We start from the raw sequence: 19,758 nt of genomic DNA on the forward strand, positions 1-19,758 counted from the left end.
CAATTTGGAGAGACTCCAATGGGTTGGAGAAATGGGGTCATCATGATGAATCTTATGAAATTTGACAAAAGAAAATGCCAAGTCATCTAGGATGAAGAATTCCTGTGCAAGAGTGCAAGAGGGTGTGTTCCAACTGAGTGGAAGAAAGCAGCTGTGTAGAAAAGGTGTTTAACCCTTAGACTTAGAGTCAGCAATGTGTCCTTGTTTGGAGAGCCGATTACATGGAGATCTGTCTTCACAAGAATGCCATCAGCTGGCTGAGGGAATGCTTTCCTACCCTGTATTCAGTGGTGAGACTACATCTGGGTACTGCATTCAAGTTTGGGCTTCACTTGGCAGAAGGCTGCAAAGGTGGTAAAAGTGCTGGAAAATACGAGAGAATGTGGTTTGTTGAACCATAAGGGAAGAGAGGGAAGAAAAACTGTGGTTGTCTTTAATTACCAGGGTGGGAGTTCATAGATAAGAGTTGTCTTGGGGATCCACAGAAACAGCATGAGAAACAACAGGCACAAGCTTTAACACAGAAAATTGTAACTTAGAGTAGGACAGTAAAATACTGGAGCTGGTTGCCAATGAAGCAGTTGTTGAATGTCCTTTCTTTGAGACATTCAAAACTGAAGTAGTTCCTAAGTAACCTTCTCCCATTGACCTTGCTTTGAGTTGGAGGAGAGGGAAACTAAATGATCTCTACATGTTCCTTCCAGTTATCCAATGAATCTTTGTTTCTAAGCATTTGAGGTGAGAAGGGTCCACATGTTTCCTGTTTTCTATGGGAGTATATACCTGATGGAACAGTGCTGCCAGTTCAGCTTCATGTGAGGTGCTGGATTGGAAATCACTTTTTATCCATATTTCAGTTTTTATATTGCATTCAGAAGGAGGCTTACAAAAGATCAAACATAAATGATCAAAAGTTTGAATCACTAGGGTTTATAAAAATTTTGTCTTTCTGTCTCACCTGCTGTAGAAGTCAGGAGGTAAGGGATTATGTGCCACTTGCATGTCTCACTATCTGTCACCTGTGGAGCTCTGTAGGATGCAAGTGCTGCAGTTTGGGGAGGAATGAGTGACCCTTAACGGAGGGCTTAAGAGGCATTCCAGGCCTGGAGATGAAAGGATGAGGAACAAATCCCCTCTGTATTTTTGAAGCGTGTGAAAGGCATGAAAGAGCTAGGGATAAATCAATAGTTTGTATTTACAGCATGGGAGAGAAGGAAAAGATAGACTGGAATTTATTTTTCCAGGTTATTTGAGAGAGTTGTTTGCTTTTTTTTTCCCCTTTAAGGAGCACATGAATCAACTTTATATAGAATTTTATGTCTTTGGCACCCTAAAAGGTGTACCTGAAAGAAACTCTTCCCTATGTTGTTTCCCAAATAAATGATGTCATAATTAAATCCTTTACTGGGAATGAAGCTGACAATTCACAATGAAGTGGTAGAGACAGAAACAAAAATACTGAGGTTTAGTGCTTAAAGGAGGGGATTAATACACACTTGAAATATGAGTGAAGAAAATATCTATCAATTTTAATCAAAATTTCTCAGTGGGAGGAAAGGTTAAGAGGACATGGCCTACCCATGTTTTGCTGTTTCTTCAGTATTATTAGTTTAACTTCTCTTTCTAGAACTTCTTAACAATACCCATTAAATACCATCACTTGCTGCTCGAGAAAGTCCCTTCCATGTGTCTGGATAGGTGTTTGGTAGCACCTGTCACTGATCTACCTTATCACTGTGCTGATGTGGTGCATTATCCTCTAATATAATGACAGATTAATTTCAAAGGCAAGCAAGTTAAATTTCTCCTATTAGTTTGTGTAGGCCTCCTCAAGAACAGGACATTCAGGGCATTTAAGATCAAATACTGTATAGAGGTGCAAAAATGTGGCATTAAAGCATAATTTTAAGTGGGTAAAAAAAGATAACCTTTTCTGTAATGATATTATGGATATTATTTGTAATATTCATAGAAACTTACTGCTTCTTTGCCTGAAGTCACCTAAAGCTTTCAAAATGAAGTGTAGGGAAATCAGTGCTGTCATTAGATCGATGTGATCAGCCCACAGATCTTTCATTATCCTCACTTGGGTGACGTGCTATTGCTTTGTGCAGCTGAAGGCCACAGACTCAGGGCTTCTTGGGTGATGATGTATTTTAGTCAAGATTGTAACTGCTGAATTTCTCAGAATACAATAGTGACAAAAATCTTTTAGAGAGTGGCTGAATATGAACTCTCAAAACTCACTGGTAGCCTCTGCCATAGGGAGAAGCATTGCGCTCGCTAGACTGCTTCATGCAATACACATCTGATGCTGATGTGTTTGTTCATCGTGGCAGTGGGAGTATCTTGGTCTCTAAGCACTGCTGAGACTGTGGTACTGTGTGCCTCTATCACCCTGCCCCTCTGGATAAGGCCCAGGTGCTCCTTGCCACTGAATCTCATGGCAGGAGCTGTTGCTATGTGTGACTGTAAGGTAGAGGCCACTCCAGGGTGATGTGAAAACTGCGATGCTGAGGTGCTTTCTAGTGAAATGATGAGAAGGGACTCTGGTGGATGATTTTTAAGGGTAAACTTCATCTTTTGCCATGGAGGAAGGGTAGCCAGGCATGGGGGATTACCTGTCTCCCTTGAGTGATACTACATTTGTAATGTAATACAATGGGATAGCAGAGGATGCCGGGGAACAACTGATAACCAAAGACAAAGCAAACTGGCTGAGGAGAATGCAGTCCCAGGTCAAGGTGAGCAAGTTATTCAGAACCACTCTGCGTTTTCGCTCCCCTGCTGACTTTTTTCAGATACAGTTGTTCTTGAATGATCACAATCAGTATATCAAAATAAATGCTTTATAGAGTAAGGTAAGAGGAGTTGCTGGCAAGACTGTAAATCCTCTCATGGAACAAATGATAACTCAGCTCAAGAGCCCTTTTGTCCTGGGAGTGTGGGAAGGATATAAATTCTCTGAAAGTATCTGTCAGTAGGAATTGCTCTGCATTCATCATGCCAGCCCTCTGCATCATTCATGAATGTCATAAGACACTAAAGAATTGGCACTTCATGGTGAGAATGATTAAACAACCATTACACTTGTCTTTTACTCTGGCATGGTACTTTTAACAGATTGCCTGTATCAAGTTCGCTTAAGTCCATGTCTCCTAGTGGTGGATGTCCTTTCATGGTGGCAAGAAGACATAATAGCAAGAAAAGCTGCATATCATTTACAGAATAGTTTGTATGCCCTAGGACTAGCTCTGGATACTTTTTGTTTCTACATTCCCACTATGTGCCCGTGGGGAAGGTTAGAGAGCCTTGGGAATGGCGAGCATCCATAAGTGCATTTCTTCTCATCATTGACCTTCCAGTACTTGTGAGGGATAATGTAATATTTGAGGTGAGGTCAAAAAGCCCAGAACTCCAAGTTTCTTTCTTTGATAGATCAAAATGGGCTCCATTTAGTCGTAGGCTGTGTCTATAGAAACAACCAGCATGAGAGTTGGTTTTTAGAATGGAATTTAGTACCAAAGACCTGAGATCTAGACTGCAGGCTTTTTTAATCTGACGTGTTATTTTGGACTACCTCTAGTCTGGTACTACAGACTACTATCTTCCAGTTCAGTTTTAAACTGAACTGGAAGATTTTAAGGAGTCAAGCTTGTGTGCTCTGAGACTGCTCTGATGAGAACCAAAACATGGCTAGTGGTGATAGATCAAGAAGTTTATTTCAAAAGCATACTGTTAAAATGCTATTAGCCAGAAAAAAGTCAGATACCTGAAAAACTTGCTTCTTTTTCCAAACCCTGCTGCTAATGTAGCATATTAGATTTGGTAAAACTCTTACCTCCTGGGGCTCTAATGAATACCCAGTAGTTGATATTTCTGGCCCAACATTTTTTAGCTGTCAAGACTAAAGAAAATTTTGGTTTGGTTTCTTATGGTGATGACAGTGAAGACAATAAACTTAAACTGTATTTTCTATTTTGATTTCTCTGATTAAGAAAATGTGAGCAAGTATGTGAGGAAGAGTGAAGGATTGCTACAGTCAAAACAAGCAAAACCTTGTGGACTCAGATTGGTCATGCAAGGTGTTATGCCACTTAAACCTGAAGTGACCTAATGAAGCTGAGAGAACTGAAGTTGTCTTTGCACCTTTTGTTTGTTTGTTTGGGGTTTGTTTTGTTTTGTTTTTTGTTTGTTTGGTTTGGTTTTTGTGGGGTGTTTGTTTGTTTGTTTGTTTCCTTTGGTTTTGGTGTGGGGTTTTTTTTTTGTTTGGGTTTTGGGGAATTTTTTTTGGTTGGTTGGTTTTCATTGTTTTGGGTTTTCATTTGCTTGGATCTTTTTGTGTTGTTTTTGTCTTTTTGTGAGGTTTAGTTGTTTTAATGGAATAAATAAAGTATTGCTAAGGATAAACACTAGAAAGAGATTCTCTAGAGAAGGGTTGACTGGGCTGAGATCAATAATAGCGTTTTGGCCTTCATCCATCCTGAGAGGTATCTAGGCCATTTTGTTACCATTCAGATTCTGTAAAACTGCACTGAACTAACATTCCTGTTTTTCCTCCAAGCCCCAAGTGAGCTATGAATCCTGCTGTGCTTCCTCTTGCTAACAGCAGTCTCTGTATTCAGCTCGTCTGGCGTGCTGCCTTCTGGGCTTCTCAAAGGACATCCTCTCTGTGTACTTTTTTATCAGGAAATACCAAGAAATAAGAAATTGCATCCTGATGCTACCTCCTCTTTGGCAGCAGAATGCAACTAAGAAATGGTTCCGTCTACCTTTACTGAATGTAGTCACAGTTGTACGTAATGAAGTAATGGAGTCTTTGTAGGTGGTGGATAACCTGATCCTAGTAAACATATCCCACTGTTCTGCAAGGGTCACAATTTTCCAGGCACTTTTACCCAGCAAATTTCATATTTCAGTTGCATTTGTAGTTTCTTTTCTCTTCTTCTGGTGCATAGTGGTTTTAAGTCTTTTATTTTCTATTTTTTTATCAGTACTGTGGGGAGTTTGGGAATTTGTTTTTTGCAAAATGTTTTTCTCACTCTGTAACGTGTAGAAAAAAAAAAACCTAAAAATAAAAACACCTGGAGGAATTGTCCTTGTGGACTTTTTCTAGATTGATAACTGTCATCTAGCTGCATAAAGCTGTGGGAGCTGAATTTGATAACACAACTGGTCTCTTTACTGAAAGAAATTACTCAAGGATTGAGGGTGGTGGTATGGTGTAAGTCTACAAGGCAAAGTTCACACTGAGAGGATAGATATAGGGACAGATTACTGTGCCTTACAGAATGAGAACTAAGGGAGCATATAATCTATTCAGCAAGAGCAAGTGTGAAAAAGATGATTCTTCACACAAAAAGGTGATCCTTTTTCTCTCAGACTGAAAGGGATGCCCAGAAATCTTTAGTCCAAACCCCTGCTTGGAGCAAGATCAGCTGTGAGGTCAGATCAGGTTGCTTGGGGTTTTGTGTAGTCGTACCTTGAAAACCTCCACACACGGAGACTCTAAAATCTCCTTGGGCAACCTGTTTGCCTGTTTGTCCTCATGAGGAGAAGGCTCTTTCCTTGCTGCAGGGTCCAATTCTGTCACTTTGAAGAATGGCAGCTGCATCCTGTTCTTCAGCTGTGCACCACTGTGAAGAGCCCACCTTTGGCTTTCCCATGACCTCCTTGCAGGTGCTGTGGGACTGCCCTTAGGTCCCCTTGAAGCTGTGTCATCTCCAAGCTGATAGAGCCCAAATCTGCTGGAATTTCCTCGCAAGGCAGGCACTTTATCCACCCAAGTGCCTTCGTTGCACTTCACTGAGTGTGCTCCAGTTTGTCAACCCAAAATCAGATGCATTATTCTAGATGCAGTTTAACAACCACGAGTAAAGGGGAATAATCACTTCATCTACTAACAGCCTCAGGTCCTGTTAATAGAGTGCAAGATACTGTAGGCTGCCTGTGCTGATAGGGCCCACAGCTGGCTAATGTTTAACTTGCTACATCAATGGCAGATTTGTGTGAGTCATTGCAAAGGGTTTGGAGGGCATTATGGTGAATGCAAAACTTCTAAATGTATTCAAAGAGAGACTGGATAAGTACTTGAAAAATAGATCTCTTTGGGGTTACTGTATAAGCAAACCACATGAGGCTGAGTTAATTGATGGAAAGACTCACGGTCTGAGTGTGTACTTAAAGGAAATAGGCTTGTTCTACTCTTAGTTTTCCCTGGGTATCCACTTAGGATCAACACTGAGGACATGATAGTGATCCTTGTCTGACCAATCATGTTGTTATAATTAAGGTATTACTGAAATATTTTCAGTGTTGCAATCTTTTATGTTTAAACTGGTGTGCCTATTATTATCTTGCATCTGTTTTAGTCAGGAGCTAACTCCTAAATTCCTCCTGAGATGATAAACATCCCCAGCATGCCCCATTGCAAATTCATTTTTGGAAAAAAACCTCAATCTTTCTGCTATCTCAGATTTAGAGAAATCCGTATTTGAAGCATTAATTATCTTGGACCTTGTAGTAGTTCTAGGAACACTCCCTTGCTCTCCTTCTTTTTCTCTTGCAGTCTTTTTAATGCAGTGTAACTAATAAGAAGTAACATACTGTCTGATCCAATTGTTGGCTGATGCACACATACTGGGAGGAAAGTGACTTGTATTAATTTGCTGTCATTAAAAAAGGCAAACACAGGAAGCGGGCGTGATCTGAATTGCTGCTTCTGTTTTGTGTTAGTCTTGCAGCTTTTATAGCTCCTCCTCCTTTTTGTGTAGAAGAAGCTCCTTCATATTTTGAAGTGAGAAAGGAATTTCAGTTTCATGTCAAACAATGCCTGCTTTTTGAGATGAATAAGGTGTTCAATTTCAGTCTCAAGGGGTTTGTCAAAGGAAGAGTGAGCATTCTGAAAGGAAGAAGAGCTAGTTCATGAGAACTGTAAGCACAGAAGCTTTTTTTCTTTTTTTTTTTTTTTTTTTTCTTTTTTTTTTTAGGATTACACTGGAAGCTTTGCATTTTCCAGGGATTTAAGTTTTCTTTATTCTTAGACAATTTACAGCTTTTGATAAATAAAAGGGTGTTTCAGCAATTGTGTTATAGAAAGTATTAGGTCTTTCTTTCTCCCAGGAAGGAATCTGTGGTTGACTAGTTGAATGAGCCAGATGATGATGGCGATTAGATCCTCTGTAACCTTTTTAATCCCCATCTCCTTTCTTTTAGTCAAGCAGGTGTTTTTCTCAATAGACCTTTTAAATTCAGGGTGGGGAAGACACAATAACTGAGTCACAGAGATGTATAAGTGCCAGCAAGGATGTTTAGGTGGAGTAAGACTTTTCCTCCTGATTGATGATATGCAGTTTTGACAAGACTTCCATTTCGTGATGAGTGTGATTGAAGGACAGTAGCTCATAAGCTGTCCCTGGGATATCCAGATATTGCAGATCCTTCATATAATGTAACAACATTGGTGTATATTCCTGAAGGCAGGGGATGTGTCAGTGTCTGGCTTGATTTTGGTTCCTAAGATGTAGTCTAATGTCTAATTAGTCTTTTGTCTAATTACTTTTGTTATTTGTTTTGAGGTATAGTGGGATAGGAAGATGAGGAATAAAAGGATTAGGATAACAATGTAATTGAAGTTTAGGATTGAGGGCAGCAAGATGACAGGTTATAACTGGAGAAAGAAGAATAGCTGTTGTCAAGACTGATGCCTTGGTAAATATGAAAGGGCAGAAGGAATGGGACAATTCTCTCTTGGTCTTTTTTTATTCTCCTAATTTGTTTCATAGTGGTAGCTGGAAATGCTATCGTGCATCTAATACAACTGTGAGGCAAAGAAGCTGTATTATGCTGAATGCACTGCATTTAGTGGACAAGACCCACAGGAGTAACTTTGCAGAAGCTGGCAACTGAAAACACCTGTTAGGTCATCTCTAGGCAGTACAGACGTTTCAGCACACCTAGAATTGACCCAGTTGAAGTGATTTCAAGTAATGAAGAGTCAGCTAAATCATGTATGCTCTTTGGGAGTTTATTGCAAAACTAGGTGAAAACTTTACCTATTTTCATTATTATTGTTGTTAGTGCATATGGACACTTTCCTTCTTTGACTGTCCTCAAAATATTCTTTTGTCATTCTTTCACTCTTTTTACTCCTAAGGAATTAATTTCATGGAAATTTGGAGCTGTGCATTATGTGTGCAGTCTATTTGATGTGGCCAAAATGAGTTAAGTATTAAAAAAAACTGTCAGAAGCTTCATTTTTTACTCAGACAATGTGCATTCTTTTGGCAGTGTACATGTTTCAACTGATGTTTTATTGTTAGCATTGATATGCCATAAACTTTTGGGGAGTAATAAATAGACAGATGTAATTTGAAAGTCGTGGTTCTCTTTTGTGGTTGGTGCAGTATGTGTTGTTTGCTCCCCATTAGAGCTGGTGGTCAAAGCTTGGATTGTTTTTTGTCAAGTGTAGCAAGCATAAATAAATAAGATGCTGAACTATCTGGCCAAGTAAATACCTGAAGAGCTGCTCTACAGTTGTTTCTCTGACTGGAAACAGAATAGTCAGATATGGAGTCTACCTTGAGCTGCAAACATATGGCTGAGAACCTTAATTTTGGAGGCAGTGATCAAATCAGTCTGATTAGATTTCTGGCAAAACTTCTAATCTATGTTGTTAGAGTTTTCTATTAGAACAGAATTTGATCTTCCTTGTTGCTTTGTTGAACTCCACTTGCAAGAGTGGAATAGCTCTCTCTATATCATGTTTTTTGGAACTGCTTTTTTATTACATGACCAAATTATGATGCTTCCTGCAGCAGCAAATTTTGTCTCCTTACTTAGTTTCTGCAGACATTTGCCTGATCTCTTCTCATTTGTTTTCTAATATGCATTCCTTTTACATCCCTTTTTCTGGTGATGGAAATAGTAAATTAACTTTCTAGTCCAGGTGCAGTAAGATAAGGGTCACCATTACATTTTCTTTATGTAGATTTGGAAGAAGTTCTACCTTTTCTTATTGAGATTTTGCAGGATTTTTTTAAATGTTTTTATAAACTATCAAGTCTCCATTATTTAGTTATGCTTTCAGAGGCCTGATGATTAAAGGGCTGCTAATTACAGGTGTTACCAAGGTTTCTTTCCTCATGTGAAATGGCTGTTGATTTGCTCATGTAACCTGTGGTCATGCACAATGTGTTACTGGTTTCATCCTTTGACAACATTGCTTCTTGAAAATTACCTAAATTTCAATTTCCTGCCAAGAATGAAGAGCAAGATGCCATCATCATGAATTTTCCTATGGTTGAACTGATAGCTTCTTGTTAAATAGCAGAAGGTTATGATTATTAATAAACTTGTTAGGACCTTTACACCAGCATATGAAATACCCTCAGAGACTCGTCTGAAGTACTGGACTAAGCAAAATTTAATATAAAAAAACTTCCACTCCCTTTACAAAAATGTAAAGAAGTTGATGCCCCTTATATTTTCAGATTGGAGTGACTATTTTGTTGATAATTTGTGGAAAAATTATGCTGACACAATGTTAATATGCATCTCTTTCCAAAAGTTTCAATAAATATCTTATTTGTTCTCAAAAAGTTGATGGAGGGAAGGGGCGTTGACGTATCCCACAAATATTTGTACATTCAGCTACACACAGATAAAGCAAGTAGCCCATCTCTTATTATGCAGATATTTTCTGACCTGGAAAAAAGGGAACAACTACTGGCCATCAGATTTCTGCTTACAGGTTTGTTTGGGTTAGTGCTGCTCTGGTTGTTGTATCTGAATTATCTTTCTTTCAAGAACTCAGTGCCTTGCCAGAATATATGACTGCAAAATCCATCACAGTAAACCCCTGACACGTTTAAGGTAAAGTTGGACAGCCTTTGGACCAGGTGAACTGCAGAACTGAGTTGACATTCCCAGCTGAACCAGAGTAGTGCTTGGCTTCATGAAGCATTATGTAGAGTCACCTCAGAGAAAACTGGAATAAGACCCAGCAGAGGCAGATTTATACTGTGTTATTTCTTAGTGTTTCTGATCCTTACCTTGTGAACCTTGGTACCACAGTACCAAAGTCCTAAATATTATCAGGGTAGGCTTAGAAGCAAAATCTATGCTCTGTGAGGAGAAAATAAGCTGTTCAAGTAGTTGAGTCTCATGAAAGACCTGTGAGCACATATTTGGTTCTAACTGCCTCTCATTGGAGGACTGACATGGTCTACCTGCAGCCAAAAGACTCTTAGAGAGACAAAAAAGTAATCTGTCTTCATAAAGAGTGAGGAACTCACTTCCAAGCCTATCTTTGCTGCTGAAAGGCCTGATAACTAGTACAAAGAAAAGGAGAACTTGAAATTCAAGCAAGAGTAATTTTGGAAAGCGGGTTTTAATTTGTGAAGCCATCAACAATGAGTAAATCTAGTTTTGCTTACAACATTGCTGTGCCCCGTTGTAGTCTATAGTGCAAATATACACAGAAGTTATAGAACAAACTGATAAACTAAAGGAGTATATTTGTAATGTAGTTTTAGGGGGGCTGTTGTTATACCTGAGCATGGAGGGAGGGCATAGATAATTCACTACATGGTCATCTCCAGTTGTCTTACCGTAAGATTGCAGATAGAGCTGGTATTTAAACAAACAGAAGAATAAACCTTCTTTCCACACATCTTAAAATAGTCATACACCCTCTGTCTGGAGTTTAAAGCTGAATGAGGAGACTGAGTCTGTAAAATTATTCTTTTTCAAACTGAAATAGTGTATGTGCACAGCACCAGAATGTGCTCTTTTGGTAATTCAGAATTATGACTGAAATTTCCTATATAACCCTGATTTTGGACACATTTGTCTGAATTTACTGAGGGCATGTTCTGTTGGATGTGCACAGGCCTGGAAGGGAAGAAGGGAAATATGATTCATTTTCACTCTGACATTGAGTCAGCTGTTCGCAAATAATTTCATTCCTGTTTGGCTGAGTTTTTGATGTCTGTTTTGGTAATGTGTTCTGAGATCTGTAGAGGAAGTCTCTTTAGCAAGGGAGAAGTGTACCAATTATTTCTACTGATGTGTAGCATTTATTTGGAATTCAGGTCAGAGAGAGCTTTGGTGAAGCTGCAGTTTTGTAAGCAAGTGTAGAAATTACCATTACATGATCCTACCTGATTCTGTATCTATCTACCTTTACTCTGTACAAGGTTGCATGATACATGTTGCTGACTGGTATGGTAAGAAAAAAAAAAAAAAAAAAAACAAAAACAAAAAAAAAAAAAACAAAAAAAAACACCAAAAAACCAAACATTCCTCAGTTGTAGTTTTACTCAGATTAGAAAATGTACCCAGTAATTGCCTGTACTTTCTACATAGGTTTTATCCTTGTTGCAGTAACAGAAGCTGGTTATTTTTGCTTACTATTCTGTAACCATTATAATAGTGCTCAGAAAAATGAGGTGCTGTAAGTGGCTGAAACGTGGAGGAGTGTTGTTCCTGGCCTGCCTGTAGATTTGGACAAGACAGGAATTTTAGATACATTTTTCAAGAAGGTCAGGGGCCAATTTTATAACTGCTGAGTTATAAAATCTTGCTCCTAACTCAGACTGTTGAGCACAAGTCAGAATGTGAACTCCACTCGGTTTTGCTTCTCGGCTTCCTTGTCTGCAACAATAATTTCTCACTTGTATGTCTGCCTTCCTCAGCTCAGATGGCCCTCATGAATGTGGGAGGACAGTGTTCAGCATGGGAGAGGTTTGGTGTTGTCCTTAAAAACAAGGGCAAGGAACAAATTCTCAGGCTCAGTGGTGACAAGACAAATGGTGCTGGAAAAATGTGGACTAGGTAGCAAAAAATCTCATGAAGTCTTGAGAAAAGTATAGTCTCCTCCTGTGTGAACAGTCTTTAGCTGAAGGCATGTCCAACCTCGAGGAGAAATGCTAAATACTTCCTTTGAATCCCCTTAAAGGATTGAATCCCATGCTTTTGAAACAGGAGTTGCTTGTGGTTTTTTCCCCCAAACAGCAGTGTTCTATCCAGCCTTGCCTGGGGTACTAGCACTAGTGAAGTTATTCATTCGTGATAAGCCTTCTTGATAATTTTTGATAAACTCTTCACTTATCTTTGTCTTAAATGCTGCTTGTCTTTATTGAGGAACTGATCATGTACTTCATCAGGCCTGGCCAGCAGGGCCCCCTGATTTCACTCCTGTAACTAACAAAAGCATGTGCTTGCTTCAATTTTTTCTCACAGAAGTCATAGTATTACCACCGGACTTGGCAAATAAGTAACTAACACATTTTTCTTTGGCTTTGTGTCTTGTAGCTGGTGCCACATATATATTTGGGAAGAGTGGAGGTCTCATCCTGTACACCTGGCCAGCCAATGACAGACCGAGCACAAGGACAGACCGTCTTGCTGTGGGCTTCAGCACAACAGTGAAGGATGGCATTCTTGTCCGGATTGACAGTGCCCCTGGGCTTGGGGATTTCCTGCAGCTGCACATAGTGAGTACAGACAGGCCCACGGCTCTCCCAGACCTGGGTTTCTCTTAACTGCATATGTGTTTGAAGAAAACTTACTCTAAAATACCATGTGTCGTATTCTGTATGTTCTATGTCTTCAATTCTCATCAGATTAAACTGCCTGTAGTAGTTCTTCAGGGTTTTGTAGAGTTGCTGAATGTGATGCACAGGGAATTAAATCTCGATGCCAAAAGTAATTGGGGAAGGAGGAAGCAAACAAAACAAAACTCAAAAGCCTTATGAGATTCAATAGTGGGATTTATTCAAAAAGTGAAGAAACATTTTGCATCAGTGGTAATCTACTGATTCGTATGCACAGTCCTGAATACAGCTGAATTTATGGTGAAGTATTTCTATTCTTGGAACGCAAAGAATAAAAGAGAATGATAGATGGTTGGTTTTTTCCTCACGAAGAAAGTTAAGTGAGAACTGAAGGGATCCTCAAGCTGATATAGCTGATGCTTGCTTTAGCAGGATTGTTGAAAAGAATAAGAATTTGATGTTAGTGCAACCTAGCTTTGGAAGAAGAAAGCTGTGAGAACTTCAGTGAAGAGGGTTTTAGGATAGTGGAATTACTTGAGAAAATGAGAACACTAGGACTGGAAACACTTGGAGTTTATTACTTTATATGATTCTTTGGGAGGAGAAGAGGCTGTTTGCTTTGTTTTCATCTGGCAAATTGCCAAGAGGTACTAGCGGTAGAAGCTGGTCATATTACTTGATGTTCAGATTATTTGTAATGTATTATGCATTAATTCATAGTGGAAGGGAAATTGAGCCATTTGCAAATTTTGAATGAGCTGGGGATATGTTGACATTTCATGGAACCTTGAAGATGTAAGTTAACAGGAAGGAATGCCAGGGGCCAAAACAGACCTAATGTGAATGACAAAGGGCCTGAATCTGCTGCTGGAGTTTGCCATACTCAGAATCATGTTGAAGCACTGGGTATATTGCAGGGTCGTTCTGAACCAACCAGAAACAGTGTTCTAGTACTCATTGCCAGCATTTTCATTAAAAGAAATAACAACAAAAGAAAATCATTGTTTTCTCTTTCCAACCGGTTTTCAAAAAGAAAATAATGAAAATTTTTCAGCATCTTTCCATATTTTTTTTTTCAAACTACTCTGTATGGCATGGTGCTAGTTTCAGATTATTTCAGATATTTAAATAAAATCTGCTAATTGTGGTTGATATTACTTAAAGTTCTGTTACATGCTTCCTGTGTATTTTTGGCCAATTTTATCCCTGAAGCTGTTCACTAGCAGTAAATATAGAACTAGTTCAGCTCTAATTTCTCTTGTTCTTTTGCGGTCAGGATGGATTAGGAGGATTTTCCAGTCATTCAGAAGAGCAAAGGCATGCTGCTGTGCTCTTCTGGGTATGGTATTACTGTTCATCATATATATCACTGACTCTGCCTAACTGTTCAAATAAAGAATGTGGTCTGAGACTCACGCTGTGACATGCAATAGGAAAGTTGAAGAGGAACTTTTAAAGTGTTATTGACTTCTTGAATGTCTGTAAGACTTTGTTATCTCTGGTTTATGGTTCAAAGAAATAGAAATGAGCTTACATCAGGATTACTTTGGAAAAAAATGAAATCTGAAGTTAAAGGTGCATCTTGAACTCACACTTAAAATGCAAGACCATTTAGGATCTCTTAGCAAATTACATGCAAACTTGTCATGAGACCAAGATCTTTTGTAACTGAAACTGTTTGTGTTTTAATTTTCTAAAAAAAAAAATCTCTTGGATGCAAAATATTTCAGCCTTTCCTAGGCTGAATACAGACTGAGCATTGCCAGGGTTCTGTTTTTGTACCCAAGAGAGTAGAAAGAACAGGGTTTCGTTAAGACTAACCTGCATTATTATGCAGGCAGTATATCAGCAGAGGCTGTAGACCATGAAAAAATGAGTGATCTACTTCAGTATTCTATTTTTTGTTTTGCTGTATTTTTAGCTGCCTTTACTGATGTAACAATTACAGTTTTTCTCTTAGGGTGATTTCACCATGTTAGACCATCTTTTTTATTCTTGTATTTGTTCAAGTTTAATTTTTGTGAATACAAATAATCTTATCTATCATATCTTGACTGTGTTTACATTGATGTCTATTTGAACAGTGCTTTTACTCTTGCCTTTCTAGGATTTCAAGCTGTGTAGACTAAGTCTTTGAGTCTGATACAGTTCTTGAATACCAGAAGTGGTTAAGCAGTTTTCAGTCCAAAAGTGTTTACTGCCCCTTGTGCCTCATTTCCTTCATGTAACAGCTAAGAACTGTGTACATTTCTCCTAATTTAGTTTATACAAATTATGAGCTCCTGCAGATTGGTATAGAACACATCTTCAATCAAAGATATTTTATAGTGAAGCAGCCAGTGGATCAGCAAAAAATGAAGTGTGACAAAGGCTTCTTTGTCACAACAAGAAACTATTTATAAAATGGCTAAGTGCAGGATACAACATCTTGTATAACACATTTAGCTGAGGAAGTGAACAACTAGTGAATGAGAGTGACTAGACTGTGTGCTGGTAAGGGAAGGGAATTAGGATGCGCTTTCAAGCAAAAGATTATATTGTCTAGATTCTTAGAAGGTTTAAAAGAGCAAAATTTTTACCAAGACATTTTTTACCAAGAAAAATCTTGGTAGCCAAGGTAATCAAGGTAAATCAAGCAACCATCCTGAGATAGTGCTCTGCAGGTCTCCTGCAGTTCATTAACATCTAAAAATTATATGAATGTAGCTTTCTGCTAGAAGTTCTCTGGCAGAGACTTCTGAATATATTGTCTTTAATAAGTACCACCTGAGAATTAACATATGGTTGAAGGGTTGAAACCATGGCTGCTAACCTCCTAGGCAAGGTGGAAAAAGAGCCAAATGAGGGACTGGAAGAACTGTTTTGATTTATCATTAGTGTATGAAGATTCACTGGAGTCTCTCCACATCATCATATGTATCTTTTATAAACATTTGTTACTAAGATTTTTCAATTCTTGAAGTTCGGACTATTGAATGCATACCTTTAACTTAACATCCTATTTAAGGTAATTGGGATTGGCAAGAGAATCCTCACCTAAGATGTGACATGTATGCACATATTCTGCAGTACCTTAAAAAGTGTCCTACGTCCCTTTTCTACAGTGGGGCAGGTTTCTGCTTAGCTGTGTAGGCCAGATGGAGTGCTGGCACCACAACGGTTGGGGTGGCAGTACTGTTCCCTGTCAGCAAGGAATTGCTTGGGAGACTACAACGAGCACTGAGCTCTTGCATGACAGAGAGGTTCTGAGTGTCTTACAGAGCACGTCACAAGTATTTACATCCTTTCTATAAATGTGTTATTAAATGCAAATTTTAAGCCACATCTTTCTTTTTCCTTAGGATGATAGTCACCTTCAGCTGAGGCTGTCATCTTAATGGCACTCCATTTCTTTATCACTAGAATTGGAGATGGTAAAATTACCATCCCTAACCCTAAAAGCTAATTTGTAAGTTAACAAAGAAACCTTAATGAATTCAAAAGTCAGTGACTATGCCATCAGTGCACTGGAATTTGGAAGGAAGCACAGCTGGAACAGCTAACCCAAACTGGCCGTAGTGACATTCCATACCAAAAGATAACATGCCTTGCAAAAAATGCGGGGAAAGGAAGGGTAAGAGGGAATGCTGACGGTTTATGGCAAATGTCTTTCCAAGAAACTTATGCATGTTGAGGCCATGCTTGCCAGAAAGTGGCTCAACCTCTGCCTGTAAAGAGAAGCAGTATGGTTTTGGTTCACTTACTCAACAGTCTTTATCTTACTTTTGCTTCTCCTGTTTTCTCTGCATCCTTGTTGGGGAGGGGTAAGTGAATGAGCAGATTGGGGATGCTTAGTTACTAGACAGGGTCAAGCTGTCACACAAAGTCTTGACCTGGAAGAGGGGCTCTGTTCCTGACCATGTACTTTGAAAATAGTGAATGTATTATAGGCTACCATATGCAGATCACCTGCACAAAAAAAAATGGACTATAATATGGCTGCTTGCCTGTTATGTCAGGGTTTATAGAATAAAAAATCCCCATAGCAAATACATATGATTTTAGCATTGTTATTTTGGCTGAGAGAGGCTATATCTGAATAAGTCTCAAATCCAAGATATGCATGTCACTGGCTTCTTTGCCAGATGGTGCAAAACTGCCAAAGAGCCTGACTTTTTTTTTTTTTTTTAATAGAAGCATTCTATTTAAATACACAATCATCTTGTCCTAAAATGCTCTCAGTCTTTTCCTGTCCTTTCCTAAGCTCTTTTGGTCTCTGAAGTCCCATGTGTTTGTGCATGCTGCATTTATCATTCCCTAGAGCACACAAGAATTAGTAAAGGAAAACTAATTTGAGGACAGGAAACAGACTTCCAGTTTTCAAGCCAGCTTGAAAACAAATTATTGGTACTTCTTTTCTTATTTTTTGAAGGTGATTAATAATCCATTTTTAATGTCTTTTAACTAGTTCATGTTGTGCATAGGAGTTGTGCATTTATAGTTATCTCCTAGCTCTTGAGCAGGAGTCTCTGGTGGGAGGCTGTGAGTTGAGTTTAAAGCTGTGACCTTCGGGGAGTTTTTCACGCGGCGTGCCCGTTGGCGGCTGGCTCCCTTTGGCTCTGCCCCATCCGGGTATCTCAGGGACCTTTTGGCTCTGTCCGCGCTCCGCCGCCTCTGCCTGCCCCAGGTGTGTGAGTGAGCGTGCACTGCTGATGTCCCGTGGCTAAAGATGATGGGTTTTGGATCCCCAGCTCCGTTCAGGCAGCGTGGAAGCTCAGGGATTCATTAACTCCTCACTCGGTGACAGTTTGTGCACAGGTCCTAGCGGTTTTGCAGTTGTCATTGAGCATTGTGACACTGATAGGAGACATGGAAGAAAGAGTTGGTAAGGCAGCGTTGGCGTGAAGAGTAGAATTGCTAATTAGACCATAAGTTAGCCTGATTAGAGTCACCAATCTGAAAATAATTTGGGGAGTTTGGCTCTCAAACCTGTTGAATTCAGCTGGACAACAGAGAGTGAAAATTTAGAATTGGAGGAGATGGAGGATGCTCAGTGAGAAGTTACATATTGGTAACTTTCTCAAGCATGTCTTAAAGATAAGGGCAACTAAATACTATAACTTAAAAAACAGCTTTGCTGAGTCACAGAAGCATACTAAGATCATAGTGATTTGGTATAGTGGACAGCATTTTTTCAGAGTACACATCTGCCACTTCTAGTGTTGTATGTATCTGGCAAAGTCAGACACTAGTACTTCAGTCTAAGTGCAGAAATAAAAAATTAGCTCCTAATTAGAAGCAAATGGGATATCTCACATGAAAGACTCATCCCTAAATATGCAGCCTCGGTTTAAAATACATTCTAGAGCTTGAAACTTACTCATTTTATCCAGGTTTGTCTTAGGATTCGTTGTGGTTCTGTGAATTGCTATTAGATATTAAACAATCAAATCTCAGAGTACCTCACAGTATCTATCCAAACACCCTGTATGGCAATAAATATTATGCTATTGCTTCTTCTTGTACACTGTACAAACAAATACTGTGGTTTGCTTGATATTTATTTTACTTTCTCTTTTGACTGTAGTGTTTAGGTAGAATATGTCATCTAGGGTTATATAATATATCATAATTTCAATAAAACCTGAGATGAATTGCCTTTCCTGTTTTATAGTATTTTCTCTTAGTATTTCAGAACTAATAATTGGGATTTTCAAATTTTGTCACAGTCTTCTCAATGAGTGAATAAACAAAAATATTAGGGATACTTTTTTATGCTGAGAAAATTTCTATTCTTCTTCTTAATATTTTTCTTTTAAATACTAAATTCTAAAGAATTGAAGTAATGTGAAGTCGTTCTTCTGGCACAGTCAAAGAATTAAGACTGTCTCCAGTGAGGTTCTTTGCTTGAAATACCTGAGTCTCAAAGAAAACAAGTGTACTCATTCCAAAAGAGACTAAAATCTTCTATATTTGTAGATTCTAGCAATTGGCAATATTGATTTTTGCCTTTTATAGGAAGCTTTAAACTTACGAGCTTGTTCAGACCAACCCATCTTCTGTATGCTTGGATAAATTGCACTAATAGGTTCTAAATTAAATCTGTTTGCAATTAAAGCCTTTATCACCTCCTCTATGGTTGCATCAAAAAAGTAAAATAAAATTCTTGATCTTCATGTTAATGGGTAGCAGCAGGGTACAATAATAATTCACCACACATTTAGACATACTGAGTACTACTCAAAAGCAATTAAACAAGGGCAATCGTCAGTATAATTTACCCCAGCTTGGTATCTGATGTAACCTTCTCATCAGAGGTTAACAACTGTTTCATACTACATCAGCTACAGCAAAATTAATTGTTTCTCTATTAAGCCTCTAGGAAGAACATCCTAAACAGTAACATGTTATGACAAAAAAAAACCAAAACAAACGAACTTGATCTAATGCAAGCAATCTTACACATTGTTTGCAGTATCACTTGAATTTTATAGGATTTCAAAACTCACTGCAAGGAAAAGATAACTTGATCATTGCTATGCAGCTGACTGAGGTGAAAATCATCTGTTCTAGAGAACATGAAAAACTAGTCCTGCACAGTTTTATTTTGGAAATAAATAGTGGGAAATTAAGGGCAATTTTGCCTTCTCCTATTTTACCAGGATACCACCGAGACAATTCTGAGGAGAAAATGCACTGGAATTTGGTTGAAACTCTAGCGTTCAAATCCTTGTGAGTTTCTGTCACCATAAGTTTTCAAGAAAGGGCCGCAGTTCCTCCTATTCAGAAACATTTTTCTAATAGTTATTATAATCCCTAAAACATACTTTTGCATGTACTTTTAGAACAGCTATATAAACACAATACATCACTTTAAAAGGTAGTTTAGACATGCTTATGAAATGAGAAAATTGAGGCTTTCGAGGTTAAATGGCGTAACTATGGCTGTTGCCTCAGAACTGTCACTGGCTGGCTCCAAATGTTCATCTTTTCTTAAAACAGAAGTCTTCAAACTGCTCCCTTCCCACTCCAGAGAGGTTTAGCATCAGCAGCTGGGGGAAGGTAGTGCCCTGGGAAATCTGCTGTTGCCCACACATCTGAGAACTGATTTTACAGCACCAGGTGCTGTGGGGTGTATTGGTTGTTGCTTGTTTTTCCTCTCTAAGTGTGCATGGAGCCTGGGCTTGCTTAGCTTGTGTGTTGTTGGGATCAAGGCAGAAGT

At 38.7% G+C, this 19,758-nt stretch overlaps 1 protein-coding gene across 10 annotated transcripts in view; it reads left to right on the plus strand.

The window, feature by feature from the left end:
* The window catches only part of NRXN3 (neurexin 3), a 906,050-nt gene that overhangs the window by 653,784 nt on the left and 232,508 nt on the right, over nt 1-19,758 (plus strand). For all 10 annotated transcript variants that reach the window (XM_063399086.1, XM_063399087.1, XM_063399090.1 and 7 more), the window contains one exon: nt 12,316-12,497. In XM_063399086.1, the coding sequence (XP_063255156.1) occupies nt 12,316-12,497 (182 nt within the window). The remainder of the gene's footprint in view (nt 1-12,315; nt 12,498-19,758) is intronic.

Source organism: Prinia subflava, chromosome 5 (assembly GCF_021018805.1).
Source record: "Prinia subflava isolate CZ2003 ecotype Zambia chromosome 5, Cam_Psub_1.2, whole genome shotgun sequence".
Taxonomy (NCBI): domain Eukaryota; kingdom Metazoa; phylum Chordata; class Aves; order Passeriformes; family Cisticolidae; genus Prinia; species Prinia subflava.